Source organism: Erpetoichthys calabaricus, chromosome 1 (assembly GCF_900747795.2).
Source record: "Erpetoichthys calabaricus chromosome 1, fErpCal1.3, whole genome shotgun sequence".
Classification (NCBI taxonomy): domain Eukaryota; kingdom Metazoa; phylum Chordata; class Cladistia; order Polypteriformes; family Polypteridae; genus Erpetoichthys; species Erpetoichthys calabaricus.
In genome coordinates this window covers 319874856-319895995 of record NC_041394.2, presented here as the reverse complement: position 1 = coordinate 319895995, position 21140 = coordinate 319874856, and the positions used below count along the sequence as shown (strand labels likewise).

The 21140-nt window shown below is 40.5% G+C and overlaps 1 protein-coding gene across 1 annotated transcript in view; it reads left to right on the top strand.

Annotated features, from left to right (window-relative positions):
* Positions 1 to 21140, top strand: part of zdhhc17 (zinc finger DHHC-type palmitoyltransferase 17) — a 114419-nt gene that overhangs the window by 51081 nt on the left and 42198 nt on the right. The window contains exons 2-5 of the mRNA XM_051919589.1: positions 389 to 492; positions 2758 to 2880; positions 3329 to 3406; positions 11300 to 11444. Of these exons, the coding sequence (XP_051775549.1) occupies positions 389 to 492; positions 2758 to 2880; positions 3329 to 3406; positions 11300 to 11444 (450 nt within the window). The remainder of the gene's footprint in view (positions 1 to 388; positions 493 to 2757; positions 2881 to 3328; positions 3407 to 11299; positions 11445 to 21140) is intronic.

Below are 21140 nucleotides of genomic sequence, written 5' to 3'. Positions count from 1 at the left end.
GGAGGGTTTTATCCCTAACTTGATGTATTGAAATGTGCTTTTTTAATGGGTACGCATTGGCCTAGATATACCATCCTGTCAGATTTCAAATGTTTTACTAACTGGGAAATAGTGTTTTTGTTGATGATGTAATAAGTCAGTGAAGTTTGCATTATACATGTAGATATTGAAATTTTATATGTAATGGTTCAGTTATGAGAAAAAAATAGCTTGGACTTCAGATATACCAAACCCATACTTTAATTAATGCAGCATAGCACAGGAGTAGGTGTTGACTTAAATTGATTGGTACATCTCTTTCAACTTTCATACTGTATTTCCTTTTCTTTACATTGCGTTTGTATCATTCTTTGTTGAATTATTTCACCATGTTCTTATTTTCTTTCAGGAAATTAAGCCACAGAGCCATTATAATCATGGTTACAGTGACTCTCTTGGACGGAAAAGTCACATAGATGACTATAGCACTTGGGATATTGTTAAAGCCACTCAGTAAGTCATGACACTTACTATGTTTTTTTTTTTTTATAAACTGTTTCAAATTGGAATAATGACAATTGCTGTTTGCTAATAGTAACATTGTACATTATTAATGTATTTTTCATTTCAATTGATTTTAAAAGAAAAGGTCTAGTTTGCTGTGAGAGTGTTGACTGATTATTTGCATTATTGTGTTTTTTTCACTATGAATTCTTTTCAATCATCAGCTAAAATCTACTGGCTAAAGTAACACAATTACTTCTTGAAAAAAAACGTATTTGGTCCTCAGGCTTATTATTTGATTATGCTGCCACCATGTGTTCCTTGTGATTATTGATCAGTCTCTTAGAATGCTCTGGAACAAAATGTCCCTAATCCCCTAAACTAATCCAAAACTTAAAAAGTCTTATCACTTCATATGTAGATTTACGTCTTTGTATCACTGCATAACCTCACCCTGTTAAAACTTTTCTGCATTTTTACACTAGATCACTGACTGTGCTCCAGTAGGCCCCAAATGTTAAAGATTAGTTTTACAGTCCTAGTACTCCACAAACCCCATCGGCCTTGGAGTTTCTTTCATTATGCAGTGTGATGTACACTTATAACCTGTGTAATGTTAATAGGTTGTTTCTTAGGATCATATTGGGCAGGGATAGGTCAGTCCAGCTGCTTTTTATTGCTGCTTATATGAAAACTCTAAGCACACATGTTATTCTGAATGAAAAAAAGAATAGTTATCTTTCCCTTTGAAAAGAGTGCCAGCTTGTTAGCTTAAATGTAGCCAAATTCTTTTGGTAACTAGGATTTTGTTGCTTTGAAGTAGACTCTTCTTTGTTAAATTTTAGGGTTTCTGTTTAACATTTAGATTCGTGCCCTATTACCTGCAGTTACAATCCTCTTAAAGAGAAGCCAGTATCTCCCTCTTCCTCAAATAAACACTGTACCAAATAGACTATGTGTAGAGAAAATTACCGTATTTTTTCGCTCCATAAGATGCACTTTTTTTCCCCAAAAGAAGGGTGGAAAGGTCTGTGCGTTTTATGGAGCGAATATGTGATGTGTATTACCTGACAAGAGTTGACATCCAGGGGTAGAGGGCAACAATCAGTTGTTAATGGCGACAAAAGTCACCGTTACGTTACAGGCATTCCCTCTCTGCTTTGAGGAATGTTAGACTCATTGACTCGGCATCTAATCCTTGCGTGTGTGTGAGTTATGAAATGTAAACAAATGTAAACAAAGGCAAGATGGCATCGACATCTCACGAGGGAGCTAAGCGAGTGCATAAAACAAAATACTCAGCAGACGATGTTTTGCACATTATCGCTGAGTCGGACTCTGATTTTTCAGAATCTGATTTTGTTGAGAGTGATCAGGAGATCGAGCAAGAGAGTGAGGAACTGGCATCAGCTGATTGGACACCAGCCGATGCCGCCCCAGCTGAGCACATTCGCACAGTCGATGCACCTACGGCAAGGTTCGTGTGGGAGGAATACCCAGACATTGATCCGTGTTAGCCAAACTGGCTACCGGGCTTCAGAAGACAGCATGACTTGCTGTTGGACTCGACAGATTACCAGCTGCCTTTAAGCTACTGTCAGATGGGACAAACAGGTATGCAGAGCAATTTTTTGAATCGTGGGCTACACTTGCACCAGATTCTCGTTTTTTAAAGTGGAAACCCACAACAAAAGACGAGATGAAGGGCTTTGTGGCATTACAAATAGAGATGGGACTAGACTAGTGATATAACTTCAGGGAGCATTGGTACAAACGTGCTTTGTCCCCTGTTGGCTTTGGACAGGTTATGCCACATGATAGGTACGTGCTCCTGCAAAGTGATCATGAGCAACTGAGCTTCAAAAATTCTGACACTAGCGATGAGGAGTTCTTGGGGTTTCCAGAAAACCAGAAGAGTGCTTGAACCTTAGTCTCTCTCCTCATTTGTTAATGACAGTGATGATGGTTCTTAATACCGCTGTTGACTTTACATGATTGAAATATTATTCTGTTATATTTTATTAAATATATTAGTACACCATTTGGTTCAGAATATTTTTTTGTCTTGTTTTCCTCCTCTAAACCTAGGTGCGTCTAATGGTCAGGTGCGTCTTAAACAGCGAAAAATACGGTCCTTCATGCCGTGAATTTAAAAATTTTAACAAAATGAACTTTAACAAATGGAAACTTCAGGTTTACCATGTTCACAGCCCATGTTTTGTTTGTTTTCTGAGATATTACAGAAACTTAATTTATGAAAATGTTCTCTTGTAGGTACGGAATATTTGAACGCTGCCGAGAGCTAGTAGAAGCAGGATATGATGTTCGACAACCAGACAAAGAAAATGTCACCCTTTTACACTGGGCAGCCATTAACAACAGGATAGATCTAGTCAAGTAAGTTAGTCATACTCCTAATCTCTTGATGAACAATACTCACTAAAAATTAGTAGGTTACCCTTTACAATTTTATGTCTGTCCTTTTGTTTTTCTACACAAGCAACACATTTAAAACTCATTTGTATTATTTGCAAACCCTTTTTTTCTTATCCACAAGAATATTTCATTGTAATATGAAAAACTCATTTTATACAGGGGATTGTTCCCTTGTTCTTTTTTTTCTTTGATCAGCTTGTGAAGTTTTTCAGTTTTTAAGCAGGTGCTGAAGAATTAGGTATAAATCTCTCTGCCTGTTTATATTGCAGTCTTGAAAGCATCTGTTAAACTGCTAACAAACAAAATTCTTTAGTTTTTTTAGGCATCTTTTAGAGATTGGTTTAACGCTGACTTACAGAGTGAATATGGTGATGCTGTATAGTTAAGTCTGTGTAATTGAATTTTTCAGATACTACATCTCAAAAGGTGCTATTGTAGATCAGCTTGGAGGAGATCTGAATTCTACCCCATTGCACTGGGCAACCAGGTACTTTTTAACTTTCATTGTTCATTTGTGAAAATAAACTAATTGACCTTGAGCTTCACTTTACTGCTTAAATTAACTTTAATTATACAAAAAGTACAAAGTGGGCTTTGAAAAAAGGTGCCACCATTTTTAAATAGGAAAGCATTATCCTGACTTACTGGCATTTATTTGAATAGCATCTTTAATTGATACCAGTTGCAACTTTGTGGTGTAAAAGTATAAAAATGTAAATACTGACCAAACATTTCATAAAACAGTTGCAGCAACTTTTAGGACCTCTCTCTTCTTACCAGGAATTGCATTTGTGGATTCTGAGTCTGAGAATTTATTGGGTTCTTAGATTAACTGTAAATAATCAAAATTCAATATATTTCCTGGCTTCTAGATATTGAAAGAAGCTACAGATAATTCATTTCATGAAAAATAAAATAAAGAATGAGGAAAAGTAATATGATAATTGGTATTTAAAAAAAAAATTAGTGAGGGATGTGGGTATACAGCAAACAATGATTTTAAAAAGCAGTCATTTGTTTACATTTTCAAATTTAAATTCTTACCTTTTATTTGTAACATAACAATAAACTCATCTTGCATAGTGTTCGTTTTCATCTAACGAAGCACAAGTGTTTGTATATTTGTACACACATGATTTATGACACAAAATTTTTTATGAAAATATACAAAAATAAATTAATTTTAGCATCAGCATTGGGCATCTTATTGTTCAAATACAGTGTATATAAAGCAGAAGAACGCATCAAAGGTTTCCACCTCATATACTGTCGAAATGTGGTTAAGGCCTTTACAGACTTGAGTCCAAAACAGAACTTGAAAACAACAAGTGGCGTTCATATATATGGTAGGTAGAAGGGAAATGAGGTCAATGGAAGTTTGAAGGGTCATCGGATGTTCTGCAAGAAGAGAGGAGAAAGAGTTAGAAGGCAGTGCCAACCCCTGGTCTGGTAGGAATTTACACTTTTTTGAGCCCAATTGCACGTGTGTGACAACAGGAATGTGGAGGATATTAAGGGTTTTAACCTGCTGTGTAAACATTTTAGCAAGTCTGGTTGAGATAGGAAGAACACGTATGTAGAACTCTACAGTCTCATTAGCCTTCCAGAAATGTATAGGATTTTTGTGTGAGCACTGTATTCCTCAGATTTTCTCTGGTAATAATCTTGGTTTTTGCTTATACTCGAGGAATAAGTAACTGTTAACAACAACAACATTCATTTATATAGCACGTTTTCGTACAAATGTTGTAGCTCAAAGTGCTTTACAAGATGAAAAAAGAAAAAAAATAAAAATTAGGCAATTCTAGTTAACAAAGAATAAAGTAAGGTCCGATGACCAGGGAGGACAGAAAAAAAGTCAGAGGGCTGGAGAAAACAAAAACAATCTGCAGGGGTTCCAAGGCCAGGAGACTGCCCAGCCTCCACTAGACATTCTACCCAACATAAATGATCTCAATCAGTCCTCATGGTTTTCAGGTTTCACATGGAAGAATTAGACGATGAATATCTTGTTGAATTCTGGCCTTTAATTTATCAATGTAGGGCCTGCATGGTGCTTTGATCAGGTGGTGGCAGTTGCATTCTGCACTAGTCGCAGTCGATTGATGTCTTTTTTTGGGTAGTCCTGAGAGGAGTGCGTTCCAGTAATCTAGTCGACTAAAAACTAAAGCGTGAACTAATTTTTCAGCATCTTGTAAAGTTATAAGAGGTTTAATTTTTGCTACAATTCTTAAGTGAAAAAGTGCTGTCTTAGTAATCTGATTAATATGTGATTTAAAATTTAGTCCAGAGTCCATAATTACCCCTAAATTCTTTATTTCTGTCTTAACAGATAGGTATATATTCAGGATTTAGAATTGTATGTGTAAATACCAGCTGACTTCTTCAGTGGCATCCTTATTTCCCAGAGAATCCGTGGTTCCTGGCTGCTTCTGAAGGACATAAATTATCCCTGTGCCTAAGAAAATGGAAGTGGTCTTTCTGAACAACTACATGCTGGTGGCACTCACCCCAGTGAGCCCAAAGCAACCAGGGAGGACGCGCCCTCGTGTCCTGGAGGAGACACAAGACTGGAGGGAGGCGGCCCCTTTTATTCACCCCGGAAGGACTCCAGGTTCATCCTGAGGGCTACTGTAGCCACACCCCTGTGTGGCGGAAGCTCTGTCGGTGTATCCGGAAGTCCTCCGGGTGTCCCCAATACTCTTCCCCCTAGCACTTCCGGGTGTGGAAGAAGTACTGAGGTCCAGGGCTCCCAAGGCATCGTGGCGCCCCCTGGCAGTGACCACGGGCACCTACAGGGTTGAGCTTTCAAGCTCTGTACCCGTGGTCCCCAAAGCAACCAGGGAGGACGCCCCCTCGTGTCCTGGAGGAGGCACAGGCCCTCCTCCACTCCTCCTGGGCATCCCGGCCGGGCATGAACCCCCGCCGGGTACCACAGTGCCCCATCGCCAGCGAAACTACACACCCCGTTAGGGCGGTTCAACCCCGAAGTGGGTCCTACTCTCTGTCCAGGATCCATTCCGGCACCCTGGAACTCTCTTCTTCGGCACCCTCTCCGAGGTCTACGCGCCCCGCTGTTCAACGCCGCTTGTGCCTTCACAGCCTCCGCCGGTTGAGGGGCTGCCCCTTCGCCAGCTGAGTGTCGTCCTGCCAGACGGTCCGTCTGATGAGGGTCGGCTTCCCACGAAGCAGGTCCTACTGCTCGTCCCGGGCCCAATCCTGCAACACACAGAAACACGGGGGCAGAGCTCCTGCCTGGACACTCTTCCCTGGCGTCCCTCTGTGCCGCGCACTGGCAGCGCTCCCCCCTTTTACAAGGATCCCGGAAATTGCCTGTTCGGAACCCCCTCCGCGGTTTGCGTGTCCCTCCAGCTGACGGGACCGCCTGTTTTTCTCTCCATTCCACCGGCTCTGGGGAGTGGCCCTTCACTGGATGTGCGCACCCAGCTGCATGTCCCTTCCTGTTGGAGGAATCGGCATTCATCCCTCGATCCCTCCTTTCCCTCTTGGATGCCCTGACGGTTTGAGTCTGCGCATGACAAACGCGCAGCCCCGTTCCCGTCTGCGTCCATGCAGAGCAACGGGAGACTGCCTCAGGCTCGGGGCGTCGGGCGCTAGGACCCAGGGCACTCATTAGCCCCTGTCCGCTTTGCCCTCTCGCTGTTGCTCCCCTCACCTCATGAGCAGCCTGCACCGCCGCATCTGCTGTCGGAGACCCACCGACATGGTTCCGATCACTGACATCACGGGCCCCATCGGTGGGATCTCCCCTTCTCTGTATGGGGTCGGCCTCACTTACCGTCCCCGCTGCGTCCCTCCGGCTGAAGCCTCCAGTGCCGCGCCGATCCGCCCACTGTCACAGCGTCATAACGGACTTGGCCGCTTTCACCTGCAGCTCCTTCAATCCTCTCCAGAGGACGCGCAGCACCTGAAACAACGACTCTGTGGGCTGGAGGCATTCCTCCAACTCACGCAGAGCCGTGAGCAAGCACAGATTGTCAGTCGGCGGTTGCCTTACCTTTTTGTCAGGCAAATCCGCCGGCTGCTCTCTGTGGGGCCTTCCCACAGGCCCCGTGGGGTCCTTCCTCAGCCCGGGATTGACATTCCTTGGGCCCGCCTCCATCCAATCATCGGCGGACACACAAGACACACCGCCCAATCCCGAGCCTGTCACTGGGAGTGACTTCTGGTCCGCGGCTATTTTGGCTCTGTTTCTCTGCCTCCTGGTGCGGCGACGTGTCTTCCTGGAACCGAGCAGCTGCTGCGGCTTGTCGAGCTGCAGCGACTTCGATCTCGTGGCACCACATGCTGCCACCTCGGCGCCGACGACAGCCTGAGGCACAGCATACCACTGCCACTGACGCAGACCCAGGCAGTCCCTGCCTACAACACAAAAGGTAAGCTTGCCCCTGCGGGGCCTATCGCCATTGGGCAGGGCACTCACCTCCTGGGTCTCATCTCTCTGTGGCGCCGTCCTCGCCGCGCTGCCGTTCCGGACGTCTTCAGCGAAAGTGTGCCTGCTGGAGCTCGCTACACTCCAGCAACATTCTTGATCTTTTCCCTGCACCAGGGGAATACGGCCATTTAGTGAACTGGTGGCGGGCCATGAGGTGAATCGCTCACGCGGGGTTGTGCATGCGCCGCTCCCACGGCGCGTGTGTGGGCTAACCTGCTGCTCCAGACTGCCCACAAAATTATTTTTTTGGGGTCCCTGCCTTGTATCAGGCAGAGAGTCCCATCTGGGATGCCATTGTGGGGAACAGCCCGGACACAGACAGGTAGACATGATGGTATCACCACAAACACGTTTATTATACATTCTATTTACAGTTCAAGTGCACAATCCCAGTGCCTCAGCACCAATCACCTCTTAAGTCCTTAGCCACAACACAATGCCTTCTTAGTCTCTGGTCCGCCTCCACTCCTCTCCACCAAGCTTCCTCTTCTTCCTCCTGACTCTTGCCCTTGACTGGAGGGAGGCGGCCCCTTTTATTCACCCCGGAAGGACTCCAGGTGCATCCTGAGGGCTTCTGTAGCCACACCACTGTGTGGCGGAAGCTCTGTCGGCATATCCGGAAGTCCTCTGGGTGTCCCCAATACTCTTTCCCCTAGCACTTCCGGGTGTGGCGGAAGTACTGAGTTCCAGGGCTCCCAAGTCATCGTGGCGCCCCCTGGCGGTGACCACGGGCCCTTACAGGGTTGAGCTTCCAAGCTCTGTACCCGTGGTCCCCAAAGCAACCAGGGAGGACACCCCCTCGTGTCCTGGAGGAGGCACAAGCCCTCCTTAGCTCTCTCCTGGGCATCCCGGCCGGGCATGAACCCCCGCCGGGTACCACATCTGCTGGAAGTAGCCATCAGGAGGTGGGCACACTGTGATCATAAAAGGATGGACATGGTCAAAAATAATGCTCAGATAGGCTGTGTTATTTAAATGATGTTCAGTTGGTACTAAGGGACCCAAAGTGTGCCAAGAAATTATCCCCCACACCATTACACTGCCACCACCAGCCTGAACCATTGATGCAAGGCAGGATGGATCCATACTTTCATGTTGATGCCAAATTCTGACCCTACCATCCAAATGTTGCAGCAGAAATTGAGAGTCATCAGACCAGGCAGTGTTTTTCCAGTCTTCTGTTGTCCAATTTTGATGAGCCCGTGAGAATTGTAGCCTCAGTTCCCTGTTCTTAGGTGACAGAAATGGCACCCAGTGTGGTCTACTGCTGCTGTAGCCTGTCTATTTCAAAGGTCGATGTGTTGTGTGTTCAGAGATTCTCTTCTGCATACCTTGATTGCAGTAACTACAAGTGGTTATTTGAGTTACTGTTGCCTTTCTATCAGTTTGAACCAGTCTGTCTATTCTCCTCTGGCATCAACAAGTCCTTTTAGTCTCATTCTGCTCACTCAGTATTTTCCCTTATTCGGACCATTCTCTGTAAACAATAGAAATGATTGTTTCTGAAATAGACTAGCTATGTGTATGTACAGTAATCCCTCCTCCATCGCGGGGGTTGCGTTCCAGAGCCACCCGCGAAATAAGAAAATCCGTGAAGTAGAAACCATATGTTTATATGGTTATTTTTATATTGTCATGCTTGGGTCACAGATTTGCGCAGAAACACAGGAGGTTGTAGAGAGACAGGAACGTTATTCAAACACTGCAAACAAACATTTGTCTCTTTTTCAAAAGTTTAAACTGTGCTCCATGACAAGACAGAGATGACAGTTCCGTCTCACAATTAAAAGAATGCAAACATATCTTCCTCTTCAAAGGAGTGTGCGTCAGGAGCAGAGCATGTCAGAGAGATAGAGAAAAGCAAACAAATCAATAGGGCTGTTTGGCTTTTAAGTATGCGAAGCACCGCGGCACAAAGCTGTTGAAGGCGGCAGCTCACACCCCCTCCGTCAGGAGCAGAGAGAGAGAGAGAGCAAAAATCAATACGTGCCCTTCGAGCTTTTAAGTATGCGAAGCACCGTGCAGCATGTCGCTTCAGGAAGCAGCTGCACAGAAGGTAGCAACGTGAAGATAATCTTTCAGCATTTTTAGACGAGTGTCCGTATCGTCTAGGTGTGCGAACAGCCCCCCCTGCTCAATCCCCCTACGTCAGGATCAGAGAAAGTCAGCTCAAGAGAGAGAGAGAGAAAAGTAAGTTGGGTAGCTTCTCAGCCATCTGCCAATAGCGTCCCTTGTATGAAATCAACTGGGCAAACCAACTGAGGAAGCATGTACCAGAAATTAAAAGACCTATTGTCCGCAGAAATCCGCGAACCAGCAAAAAATCCGCAATGTATATTTAAATATGCTTACTTATAAAATCCGCGATGGAGTGAAGCCGCGAAAGGCGAAGAGCGATATAGCGAGGGATTACTGTATATATATATTCATTGCATTCGTAGTCTGTGTCACAGTTTGATTGTATGGGTGGTTACCTACCAGGTAACGCTTGTGGTTGGTCAGCAAGTCAGTTAACATCCGCCACGGTGCCCTCATTTCAGTTGCGAGAAACAGATCATAGAATGGTTGAAATAGTTTACTGTTAAATAATGCAAAGAGTACGCGACATGTGTTTCGACCTTATTCTGGGCTCATCAGACGTACACACTCACTGCACCCCCCTCTCGGGGAATTGAACCTCGGACGTCAGCGCCAGAGGCGAAGCCTCTAACGTTGCGCCACGCCGTGTGGTTCATTCATTTGACAGCATGTAGATCGGGGTAATTACATTCATTGCATTCGTAGTCTGTGTCACAATTTGATTGTATGGGTGGTTACCTACCAGGTAACGCTTGTAGTTGGTCAGCAAGTCAGCTAACATCTGCCACGGTGCCCTCATTTCAGTTGCGAGAAGCAGATCATAGAATGGTTGAAATAGTTTACTGTCAAATAATGCAAAGAGTACGCGACACGTGTTTCGGCCTAATTCTGGGCTCATCAGGCGTACACACTCACTGCACCCCCCTCTCGGGGAATTGAACCTCGGACTTGCTGACCAACCACAAGCGTTACCTAGTAGGTAACCACCCATACAATCAGATTGTGACACAGACTACGAATGCAATGAATGTAATTACCCCGATCTACATGCTGTCAAATGAATGAACCACACGCCGTGGCACAACGTTAGAGGCTTCGCCTCTGGCGCTGACGTCCGAGGTTCAATTCCCCAAGAGGGGGGTGCAGTGAGTGTGTACGCCTGATGAGCCCAGAATTAGGTCGAAACACGTGTCGCGTACTCTTTGCATTATTTGACAGTAAACTATTTCAACCATATATAATGTATGTACTGTATATAAGAGTATGGATGGATGGGTAGTGACTTCCTGGCTATGAAAATTATATACAGTATCTTGACTAGGAATTTTTGTCATCCATTGTCCAGAAACACACACAAGTCTCTCAAACGTTTGTATTCATGTTGTTTAAAGTGGCTGCCTTCTGATGAATAAAATATTAAGAAATTGGTAAAATAACATTAATAAATAAACCCAAAATTGATGCTCTAAAAGTGCCTAATTGAAGTAACACAGTCTTCAATGGGCCCATATTTTTCATCTTACTATTTAATTAAAAAAACAATTAACAAATTTTATTACATTTTACTGTATTTCTGAAATGTACCATAATATGGTTTAATATTATGCTTAATAACGTTTTCTATTCTGTACAGTGTATTTGTGATAAATTTTTTAGTTTTGAGCATTCTCTTCTGAACAGTTATTCCGTAAAATGTGAATTTTTGACATTTTCTTATCTATGGCTCTATACTTCTTTGTAGATGTGCTTTCCTCACTAGGACGTCTGCTAAGTTGCGTGGTTCAGTTATGGTCTGGTGTTTTTTCAGTAAAGACTTCTTTCTTTTTTTTTCTTTGTCTTTCCCAGACAGGGGCACCTGTCTATGGTTGTTCAACTCTTGAAATATGGTGCCGATCCATCACTGATCGATGGTGAAGGCTGCAGTTGCATTCATTTGGCTGCTCAGTTTGGACATACATCAATTGTGGCATATTTCATAGCAAAGGGTCAGGTACGTGTCACTATGTAATCTTTTGCTTTGCCTGTGTTGTGTGCAAACACTGTCTCTGTTTCTCTTTATAGTAAGACATGTTTTCATTTAAGATTGATAAATGTTATAGCTTGAAATTAACTTCATTATACGGGACATAACTTGATTCACCAGGCTGTGTGTAGACTTAGAAGTGCAAAAGAGGCTTATTCTACCTTGAATATAATGTTCAAATCCAATTCTAAAATCTGCCCTATTATAGACAATTCTGAATTATTAGAATAAGATTAGTTTACTTTTAATAATTATGTCAGAATTACAGTGACAAGTGCCAGTCTTTAAATGTTATTTCAGTATTGTGGATTTGTTGATTAAAAGGTCTTAATTAGCCACAGCTCCAGTTAAGGTAATTTATACTCTATTTACAGTTGTAGCCTTTGAGTCTCTTAATGTAACATTGTGACAGGTTTGCTTCTAGTTCTATATATTTATATTAAATACTGCACCCTTGATATTTAAGAGAGTGTCCACCTGACATGGAGTTTCCACATCAAGTCACGACCAGGTTGACATAGGGCTAGGTTAAATCACACATACTGCTACAGCAAGAGAGAGAGAGAGATGGTGGTTGGGAAATACAGGAGAGTTGTGCAGGAGGTAGAAATGTGGATTCCTGTTCTTGCTGTGTGGGAACTAGCAAGTTGGAGGGTGTGATAAAGCAAGAGCTTGTCTACCAGAAATAAGTCAATTTAATGAAGAAAGAAAAGGTACAGGATAGATGGGAGTGAGTGAAATGAGTTTGTTTTGCTTTGAAACAGAGATGGGAAGTGAGTTAGCTATCACACCCAATAGGCAGGGCAAGGTATGTTTGTTAAGTTTCTGTTTCTTTCTAGGGATTTATTCCCTTCCTTGTGTGCTTAATTCTCAACAGACTCCTTTTTATTTTTTATTACTGTATGAGTTTGTTAACCTTTGCTTCCGTAGTGTTAATTACCCAATAACTGAGAGCATCTCTTTGATGTGCTCAAGTGTATAATGTGTGAAGACTTGTACTCCAAATATCAAATAAACACATGCACTTTTATTCAAGAATTTAACCAAAGAGAAAAAAATCATTCAATTTACATGTTGCTGTCAATGAAGAAAAAAAAAAGCCCAAGCTGAAATGTCAATCGACAGAAAGTTGATATATATCCATGGATGGTGCAGAGGTAAGAGCTGCTGCCTTATAACCAAAAGGCTGCGGGTTTGAGTTTTTTTGTAGGCTTCAGGGATTCTGGTGTTAATACTGGAGGGATTAGTAAATGATATAGTTCTAATGAATTATAGTGTACTATCATCTATTAACTCAATACACTCTACAAATATTTAACATTTGGTGGTCATGGGATGAACCTTTATGCTTGTTGTTAATGGAACTTTGGAGTAGTTTGGGAATGATATTGTGACTATATGTTAGTATTGAAAATTTCAGACTCACTTAAAAGGTACACACTTAAAATAACATTCATTATGTATTTTAATACATTTTATCATGGAAGCAATGATAGTTGGTCAGAAAGAATTTTTATTTAATTCATTGATCTGCTCGTCTCTGTGTACTCTCCAGAATGGAGCTGTGCACATGCTGGTAATAAATGGCCTAATGCTCAGAGATACCAGTTGAAAGTAATAAATTAATTTAAAACTGAGGCCAAGAAGCACTTTATCCCACCTAGTGTCATGGAAATCTGGAACAAAGTATTAAATTGTGTAGTTAAAATTGGAGTGTTAATGTTATTAAGACTGTCCAGTGGCTTAAAAGATATGCAAGAAACATACAGTATCTTTTTATTATACAACTCTCTGCTTGCTACTGTCTATGTCAAGAGATGCTTGTACTATTTGTCATAGGGATGCTCTGGTCAGGTTCTTTTTAAGGCTGATACCAATCACTGATACTATGTTACTGGATCGGCAGATTCCAAAAGTGATTGTGTCCCAAAACCACCAAACGTGGAAAAGTCAAAGGTCTAACTTTGGTATTTTTACAAACTAGGGGGCTTCACCCCCGCTCGCTTCGTTCGCCAACCCCCGTGTTTGGTTTTCCGGATACACACTTAAGATTTTTTTTTTCTTTGAATTGTTGCTATTTCATTAGTTTCACTTGTATTTCAGAACTTCTGTAAAAACAATATTTGTAATCTTGCCAGTCCCAATATGCTGAATCTTTTTAATGAGGTCATGACAGGTTTCTCTGTTTGGAATTTCAGCACAGACAAAACGATCTATATCATCAGCAGTTAATTTTTTTTACAAAGTAAAAAAGTAAGTAGAGTTCTGCATTGGACTCCTGTCTGTAAAGTCATGCTATTTTCCTCTCACAGTTCCAAAAGTACATGGGGTTACCAAGGTGATACCCCAGCTTTTGTCTAGGTTTTTGTACAAGGGCTAGACAGAAGGTTTTTGACTCCTTGTGTAAATTTAGCTTTTTAAATAAGCAGACAGATAAATATATATACACTAACAAAGTAACCAATAAATGCATGTGCGGTAAACTCCGTTTTTGAAATTCTCAAGATTATTTATTTGTCACATGCATAGTTATACAGGTCAACACGCAGTGAAATGCATCCTGATCCGCTTATCAAAAACTGTGCAAAGTTAGAATATCAGTTAGATTAACAAAAAGTCATAGATTGAAAGATAACAGTATAGTAGAACATAATAAATAAGTATAATTATGTGAATAAAGTAGAATTAAGTGTTAAGGTGCAATAGAATAGTAATTATTGTGCAAAACCAAAGTTAGACTGGTGCATAGTTAAATGAGGCAGTTTGTTTTTTTTGCACTACTGCGATCTTTACTTTCTTTTTTTATATTTTCTAATTTTCCTACTTTCATATCCTTTAACTTTCTCTACATGCGTATAGCGCCGTTTTTTGTTTTTTTGAGCCTTTCTAATTTCACTGGTTTCATAGTCTCTGCTGTGCATGTGTTTAGCGTCAACGTTTGTAAACGTCTTTATGAAGTTCTTTGTCATTTTACATTTGTCTTTTAATTCTGAATACATAGAACAGAATAAATCCTCAGTACAATATAAAAATAAAAATTCTAGAAGTATGGAGTAGAATTTCACATTAGATGATATCACATAATATGATTTGGTTATGTTTTAAGTCCTGGAGACCTCATTCATCAAGCTGCCTCCCCCATTTTGCCATTCCACATCTGAAATAGCACTAATCCGATGAAAGGACCCCTCATTCCCACGTTCCCATTCATCAGGAATGACTTTACCTTAGGCAGGCAATGTACAATTTAAAGAGATTATTTTCTTGTGAATTGATACATATGCATTATTTTCACTTTTACTTTTAAAACTTTTGTAAAAACAATAGTTTTTCTTTATTTCCTGCCCCGCGCGTGTTTACATCTTTCTTCCCAGACGTGTAATATTGCTCGTGTTGTGAAGGGTGTTGCGGCTGAACTTACGCTAAGGACACGCCTTTGGATCATTTGCTGTCTTTTTGCTGCTTGCTAGCTGCCTCTTCTGCCTGTCGCATGTCATTGTTTTAAGAGCTCCGAGCACATGATGCTTGCCTGCCAAAACAATCCAACAACTGCTAGCTTAGAGGTCTGTTGACTTGTTTTAAATGATGGCTCACTGCCTGGTCTTGCGTAACGTTGTTAAAGCAATACCTGTCTTTTATTACTGGCCTTGGGCGTGTTTGAATTCTTTCTTGCAGGATGTATAACGCTGCTCGTGTTCGGAAGGGGTAGGGGGAGGGTTATAGCTGCTGTCGCGCTGCCCTTCGATCTCTTTAAAGCCTGTACAGCTGCTGTCCTTTTTTCTACGGCCCTGGGACAATCTCTTGGCACCAAGTCGCATGTTTACGGTCCCTGCGGGACGCACCGTGGCAAGTCTCCGTGGTCTCGCGGGTCTTTTAAAATGTCTTTTGAGATGATCACGTATTTCGTAGCCTTGCATTTGCTTTCCATTCCAGGATTTTCTTTTATATATAGAGAGATAAGCTGTAGAACACAGGTATTACCTGTTCATTTTTACTAACAAAATGACATTTTGTGGGCTCATTGTTGAGCAACCATAAAAATGCTAAAATAAATAAATTGTACCCTAAGTTCTTGTCTATAAGCCGCGGCTTATCTAAGGAAAAAAGTTGTGAAAATGAAAAAATAGAATATCTGCTTATACATAAGTCCGGCTTATACACAAAATCTGTTTATTAAAAAAAGTTATACATTTTTAAAAATTAATTTTTATTAATCAAAGCCATCAAATTCTTCATCAGATTCAGTACTTAAGAGATCAAACAGCTCGTTAAATGATTCTGGAATTTCAGATTCGATTTGATCTTCGGATTCTTCTTCAGATTCTTCTTCACTATCAGTGGCACGAGATATCACAGTTGTTAGCACTTCGGTTGGATATTCGCAGATATTCGCGGCTTTAAATCCATTTTTAATGCAATCCGCGGTTACTTCACTCCAACATTCGTCGATCCATTGACATACTTCAGCATAAGAGGCCCTTTTGATTGATCCAGACTTAGTGAATGAATGGTAACCATTGACCATCCAGTCCTCCCATTTCTCACGCATTTTGATTTTAAAAGATTTATTAACGCTTAGATCCAGTGGCTGTAATTTAGATGTCAGTCCTCCAGGAATAACAGTGAATACTTTTTCACCTTTTCTTTGACTTCTTCTGTGATGTGAGGTCGAGCAATCACAATTTAAATGACCGCTACGCGCGCATGTTGACTCGGCGACGCCCAGAGCAGGAAGAACGCGCTTCGGCCGCTCCAACCACGCCATGCGGGGAGTGAGAGAGACGCCAATATCTCACACTCTCTCCCCCCTTAAAGAAATTAAATGGGTGTGAGTGAGACCACTGACCTCCCTCCCTTCTATTAGTTATAGGTTATAGTACGTTCGGCTTATCCATGAGTCCGGCTTATCTATGATAAGATATTATTTTAAAAATTCGTATGATTTTTGGTCTCCGGCTAATACACGAGTCCGGCTTATAGACAAGAATTTAGGGTACTAAAATAATAACTTTCTTAACTAATAAAATGTGTATAGAAAATATGTATCCATAATACATATGGCATTAAAGACAATAAAATGCCTCTTATAATTACAAGCTGTCATATAGTTTAATTTCTTCAGTAATCTACTTATCTGAAACAATACTTAATTTAAAAAAAGTTTTTCTCAAACACTAGTTCAGTTAATTGATATTGGTAGTTAAACACAGTTAAACAAAGGGCTTAATCATTAAATTGCACAGAAGCTTTTATTATATTTAGTTTTTTCTTTGGTTTGGTTGTTGCAGTGTACCATCTGAACATTCCTTATTGTTGAGATGTAGTTATAAATATGGATTCACATTTTAATTATGCAGTACTTGTTTTTCCTACCTCATCTTTCTAGTGTTACACACACAAACAAATGATAAACACAGTATGTATTTTTGAAAAGCCACAACTCTGTCAAATGTTCGTAAGATTTTTATCAAGAAGATATAGGGCTAACAAGCCTACAAATAGACACATTTTGCTGATATACTAAAAAACCTATTGTTTATTAAGCAGCAATTTTTAATACTTTATACCATCTTTTTCTAATTGAAAATGTAAGCTGCTGTACTTAACACAAACTCGCTCGCTGTCAGACAGGCAGTGAATCCCATTCCCCTGGCACCTCAAACTAATAATCTAAGTTGCATTTCTAAATATGTCTTTATTTAACTCATTTATCTTTGGCGCTACTATTTTAAACAGCTCTTGAGTGGTAATGGTACATCTGTTTCACTGTGTTAATTGTAAACTGTTTTTAAATGTGTAATTCTTGTTGGGTAACCAGAAATTTGCACAGCTGCATTACAATTTTATATTCTGGACACTATCTGGTCAGATTTTTTTGAAGGATTTTAAATTCCTCTCATATTCTGAAGATTTGCTGGAAGTTAGATTCATTGGTGTAAGTATGTGCACCTTAATTTGGTATCTTTTCTAGTTTTGCTTCTTTCCTGGTGTCAAATACTGCTGGGATAGGCTCCAGCCTAATGTGCTTTTTAAAAACATGTGATAAGGTACAAGAGCATAGCCAGAAATTATTTTGGTGGGGGAGGAAGTAAATGAATCATAATTCCAGTTATGGTTAAATCAGTTGGAACAATAGAATACATTTTTAAGGGCAGGAGAGATTTAAACCTTAAAGCATGCCCCCCTCCTCCCCCACCCATTCCTGAACCCTGAATACACCTATGATTGGCTATATGGGTTCATAAAATTAATGTGTAATTTTGTCATTTGGTCTTTTTTTTTACAATGATTTTCTTTAATGGTTGCTGGAAGCATGTGTGCCAATACAAGTGGCCTATGATAGTTACCTAATAAAAGGCACACAATATTATCGTTTGAATATCCCTAATCCAAAATTATTCATAATCCAGAACTTGTTGAGAGCAGACATGATGTCATATATGAAAAATTCCATACCAGGGCTTCTAACTTTGCTTGGATTCAAAAGTGAAAGCATGTGTACACCAAAAAGTAGATTAAAATAATATATGTGTAGATTCAAAAGAGATTCCTTGTTTCAGAGCATGATGGGGGCTAGGGAACTCCCCTGCAGAGGTTAAAGCACCACAAAGCAACTACACAGTGTTGACAATCTGGTGTCTTGTGAAGCATTGAATGTTGCAAGAAAATGACACCCCAATTGATGATCACGTTTGGGCACTCTGGGAAATATCAAGTGCTGCTAAGCTACCAAAAATAGTCGACAAGCCTGTTTTAAAAGGGATGTAATATACAGTCTTTGCATCATATTAATCAATTTTGAGGTTTATTATGTTTGTCATGTCAATGCACATTATAATACTCAATGATATGAATTATTGTATGTGCAAGGCGTCATTCAGCTAGTTTGGCGGCCTTTCCCTACTTGAGGTAAGGTGTCCCCAAAATCTCATTATAAAAATGCAAGTTTCCAAAATCTGATAATATCCCAGGCATTTCAGATTAAAGATGTTCTGTCTGTATGAAATTAACTATGGTAGAGAGACATGCATTCTTTTTGAGCATGTTAAGACACATACATGAATCTTGGGGAATATTTTTCACTGTGTTCAGCTCTGTTGCCTCATATCTCCTGGAAGCTAGGTTCAATTTCTTTACTTTCAGTGACTTTAGAAATTGCTCAACTGTCTAAAAATGTAAGTAATGTCCTTCAGTTATTGCTGTTTACTCCCCTTTCACAAACTCTATTCTGATGAATACAGCATGCAATTTAGCAATCACCGGAATTCTGAATGGCAACACATAATCTATAATCCAGCCATACAGGGCTCTTCTCATCCAGGGTGAAAAACACACAACTGTAACAGGATTTCATATTTAGAAAGATAACTTCCAAGAATTACCCAGTTGGTAATCAAAAAGGCTCCAAACATTTTTATGTTGAAAATCCTCAGAGGCAAATATTGATAATAACTGATCTTAGTTTGGGTGTCATTTCATTTATTGTTGTGTTTGATGTTTGTTGATACCTTCTGTCTGTCCTGAAAGATGTCTGTCTTAAAGTAAGAAAGAACAAAAATCTCAGCCCGCTTTATAAATACAAAATTTAAGAACATTATGTACTGTTTCTTAGATATCCATTTTTATGCTGATGCTGTCAAAGGCAAATTAAAATTGTTTTGGTTCTTTACAATTATTTTCATATTTCTTCTTGTTGAGCACCATGTGGTGATGTAATTTTTTATCATGGTAACAATTTGAAGTGCTACTTTGTTTGATTTTAGCATGTTATTTACCCTGACATAATCATTTCCTATTCACCTGTTTTTTCCATAGATGTTGATTGTCACCAGCGTGGTGCTATTAGTTACAGTTTTTGATAACCTTTCTTAACAAAAATGCAACCATAAACACAGCAAATGTTTGTGCAAAAATTTCCTTTACCCACCTCTGTCTGTATCCTCATGTTATTGTTTTCGTACATTTTAAACTAACATCTGCTATCCATCGATTTAAACATTTGTTTCATGTCACTAGTTATCTTGGGTTCTCCCTACATGAAGTTTGCTTCTACTTCCTGTGTTTGCATGGGTTTCCTTCAGGTACCCAGGTTTCTTCCCACAATCCAAAGACAGGCAAGTTAGGTGAATTGTTAATGCTAAATTGGCTCAAGTTTGTGTGTGTTCACCCAGTGAAGACTGGTACCTCTTCCAGGGATTATTCCTGCCTTGTGCCCCCGAATCGACAAGCTAATTAATGGAGCAGGCTCAGTTATGGGACAACCTCTGGACGCCCTGAGGTAGTAGCAAAGGAGAGAATTGCAACAAAACTGAGTGGTGGTTTGAACAATACTTCACATCCTCTCTCTGACACACTAACATAGTACTTTCAGCAGAAGAGCATCAAGAAGAGCTATTGTGGCTCCTTTATACCAACAGCAATATGTCTGCATAATGCCTCACTGGGACTGCCAAATCAGAATTTCTTTTTACTTAAATAATTTTCCTTTTTTAGTTGTTCTGGTTTGTGTTGAGACCACACTGTGCATATATGTATACATATTCACCTGTCTTTTTATGAATGCATTTATTTAAAGAGCTTCTGTAAAATTCTAAATTTCCCCCTGGGGACAAATAAGTATCTATCCATTCATCTTTGCCTGCTTTGGCTTTAGTTTACCCACGACCCTGTTCTGTGTAAGTAGGTTTAGAATAAGGGTTCTTAACCTGAGGTCTGTGGACCCCTAAAGGGGTCCATGGATGAGTTTCAGGGTGTCTGTGAGAGTCAGATAAAAATGTATTTAAAATGTTTATATTCAGTATACAGCCTGGTAATGTTGATTTAGAGTAGATGTAGTATAAAATGTAGTAGTAGTAGATCTGTTTTAATTTGCACAAGAGGATTTGGGTGTGTTTGTGTGTGTCCTGCGGTGGGTTGGCACCCTGCCCGGGATTGGTTCCTGCCTTGTGCCCTGTGTTGGCTGGAATTGGCTCCAGCAGACCCCCGTGACCCTGTGTTTGGATTCAGCGGGTTGGATAATGGATGGATGGATTGTATTTCATAGTTATAATGAGTGGCCATTACTTTTTGCAACTTTTTTGACCTGATTTTCTACTTTGTATATGTCATATATGTATGAGGCAATCAAATCTCGATTAATATAGTACATTATATTCATTCCATGCAAAGTTGTTTATGTAATATTTCTGGAGAAGGGTGTCCATAGCTTTCATCAGATTATTAAAGGGGTTAGTGACTCAAAAAAGGTTAAGTATTACTGGTTTTGAAGATAGATGGTTGGACTACTCATTCTCAGTTTAAATTGCCTGGTTCAATTTATAGGTCATACCTCATAGATCTGGAATGGTTATAGTAGCTCTTCCCTGATTTTTTTTTTTCCATTACATCACCTAATATTCCAGATGTGGATGCATAAGTGTATTATAAATCCTAAGGATAATCTGCTTTAGGTTTTACCCTAACATAGCATGCTTTGCAACGGAACACCCTTTTTAATCATGTTTGTGCACCTGCTGGTTAAGAACAAAGATGCATCTTCTCTGCACATCTCCCAGATATTTGTACTTTCGAACTCCATACCCACATTATAATATACTTCAAATTGCATAAAATTGTCAGTTCATTTGTGTAACACTTACTATTAAGCTTTGTATCTGCCCATTC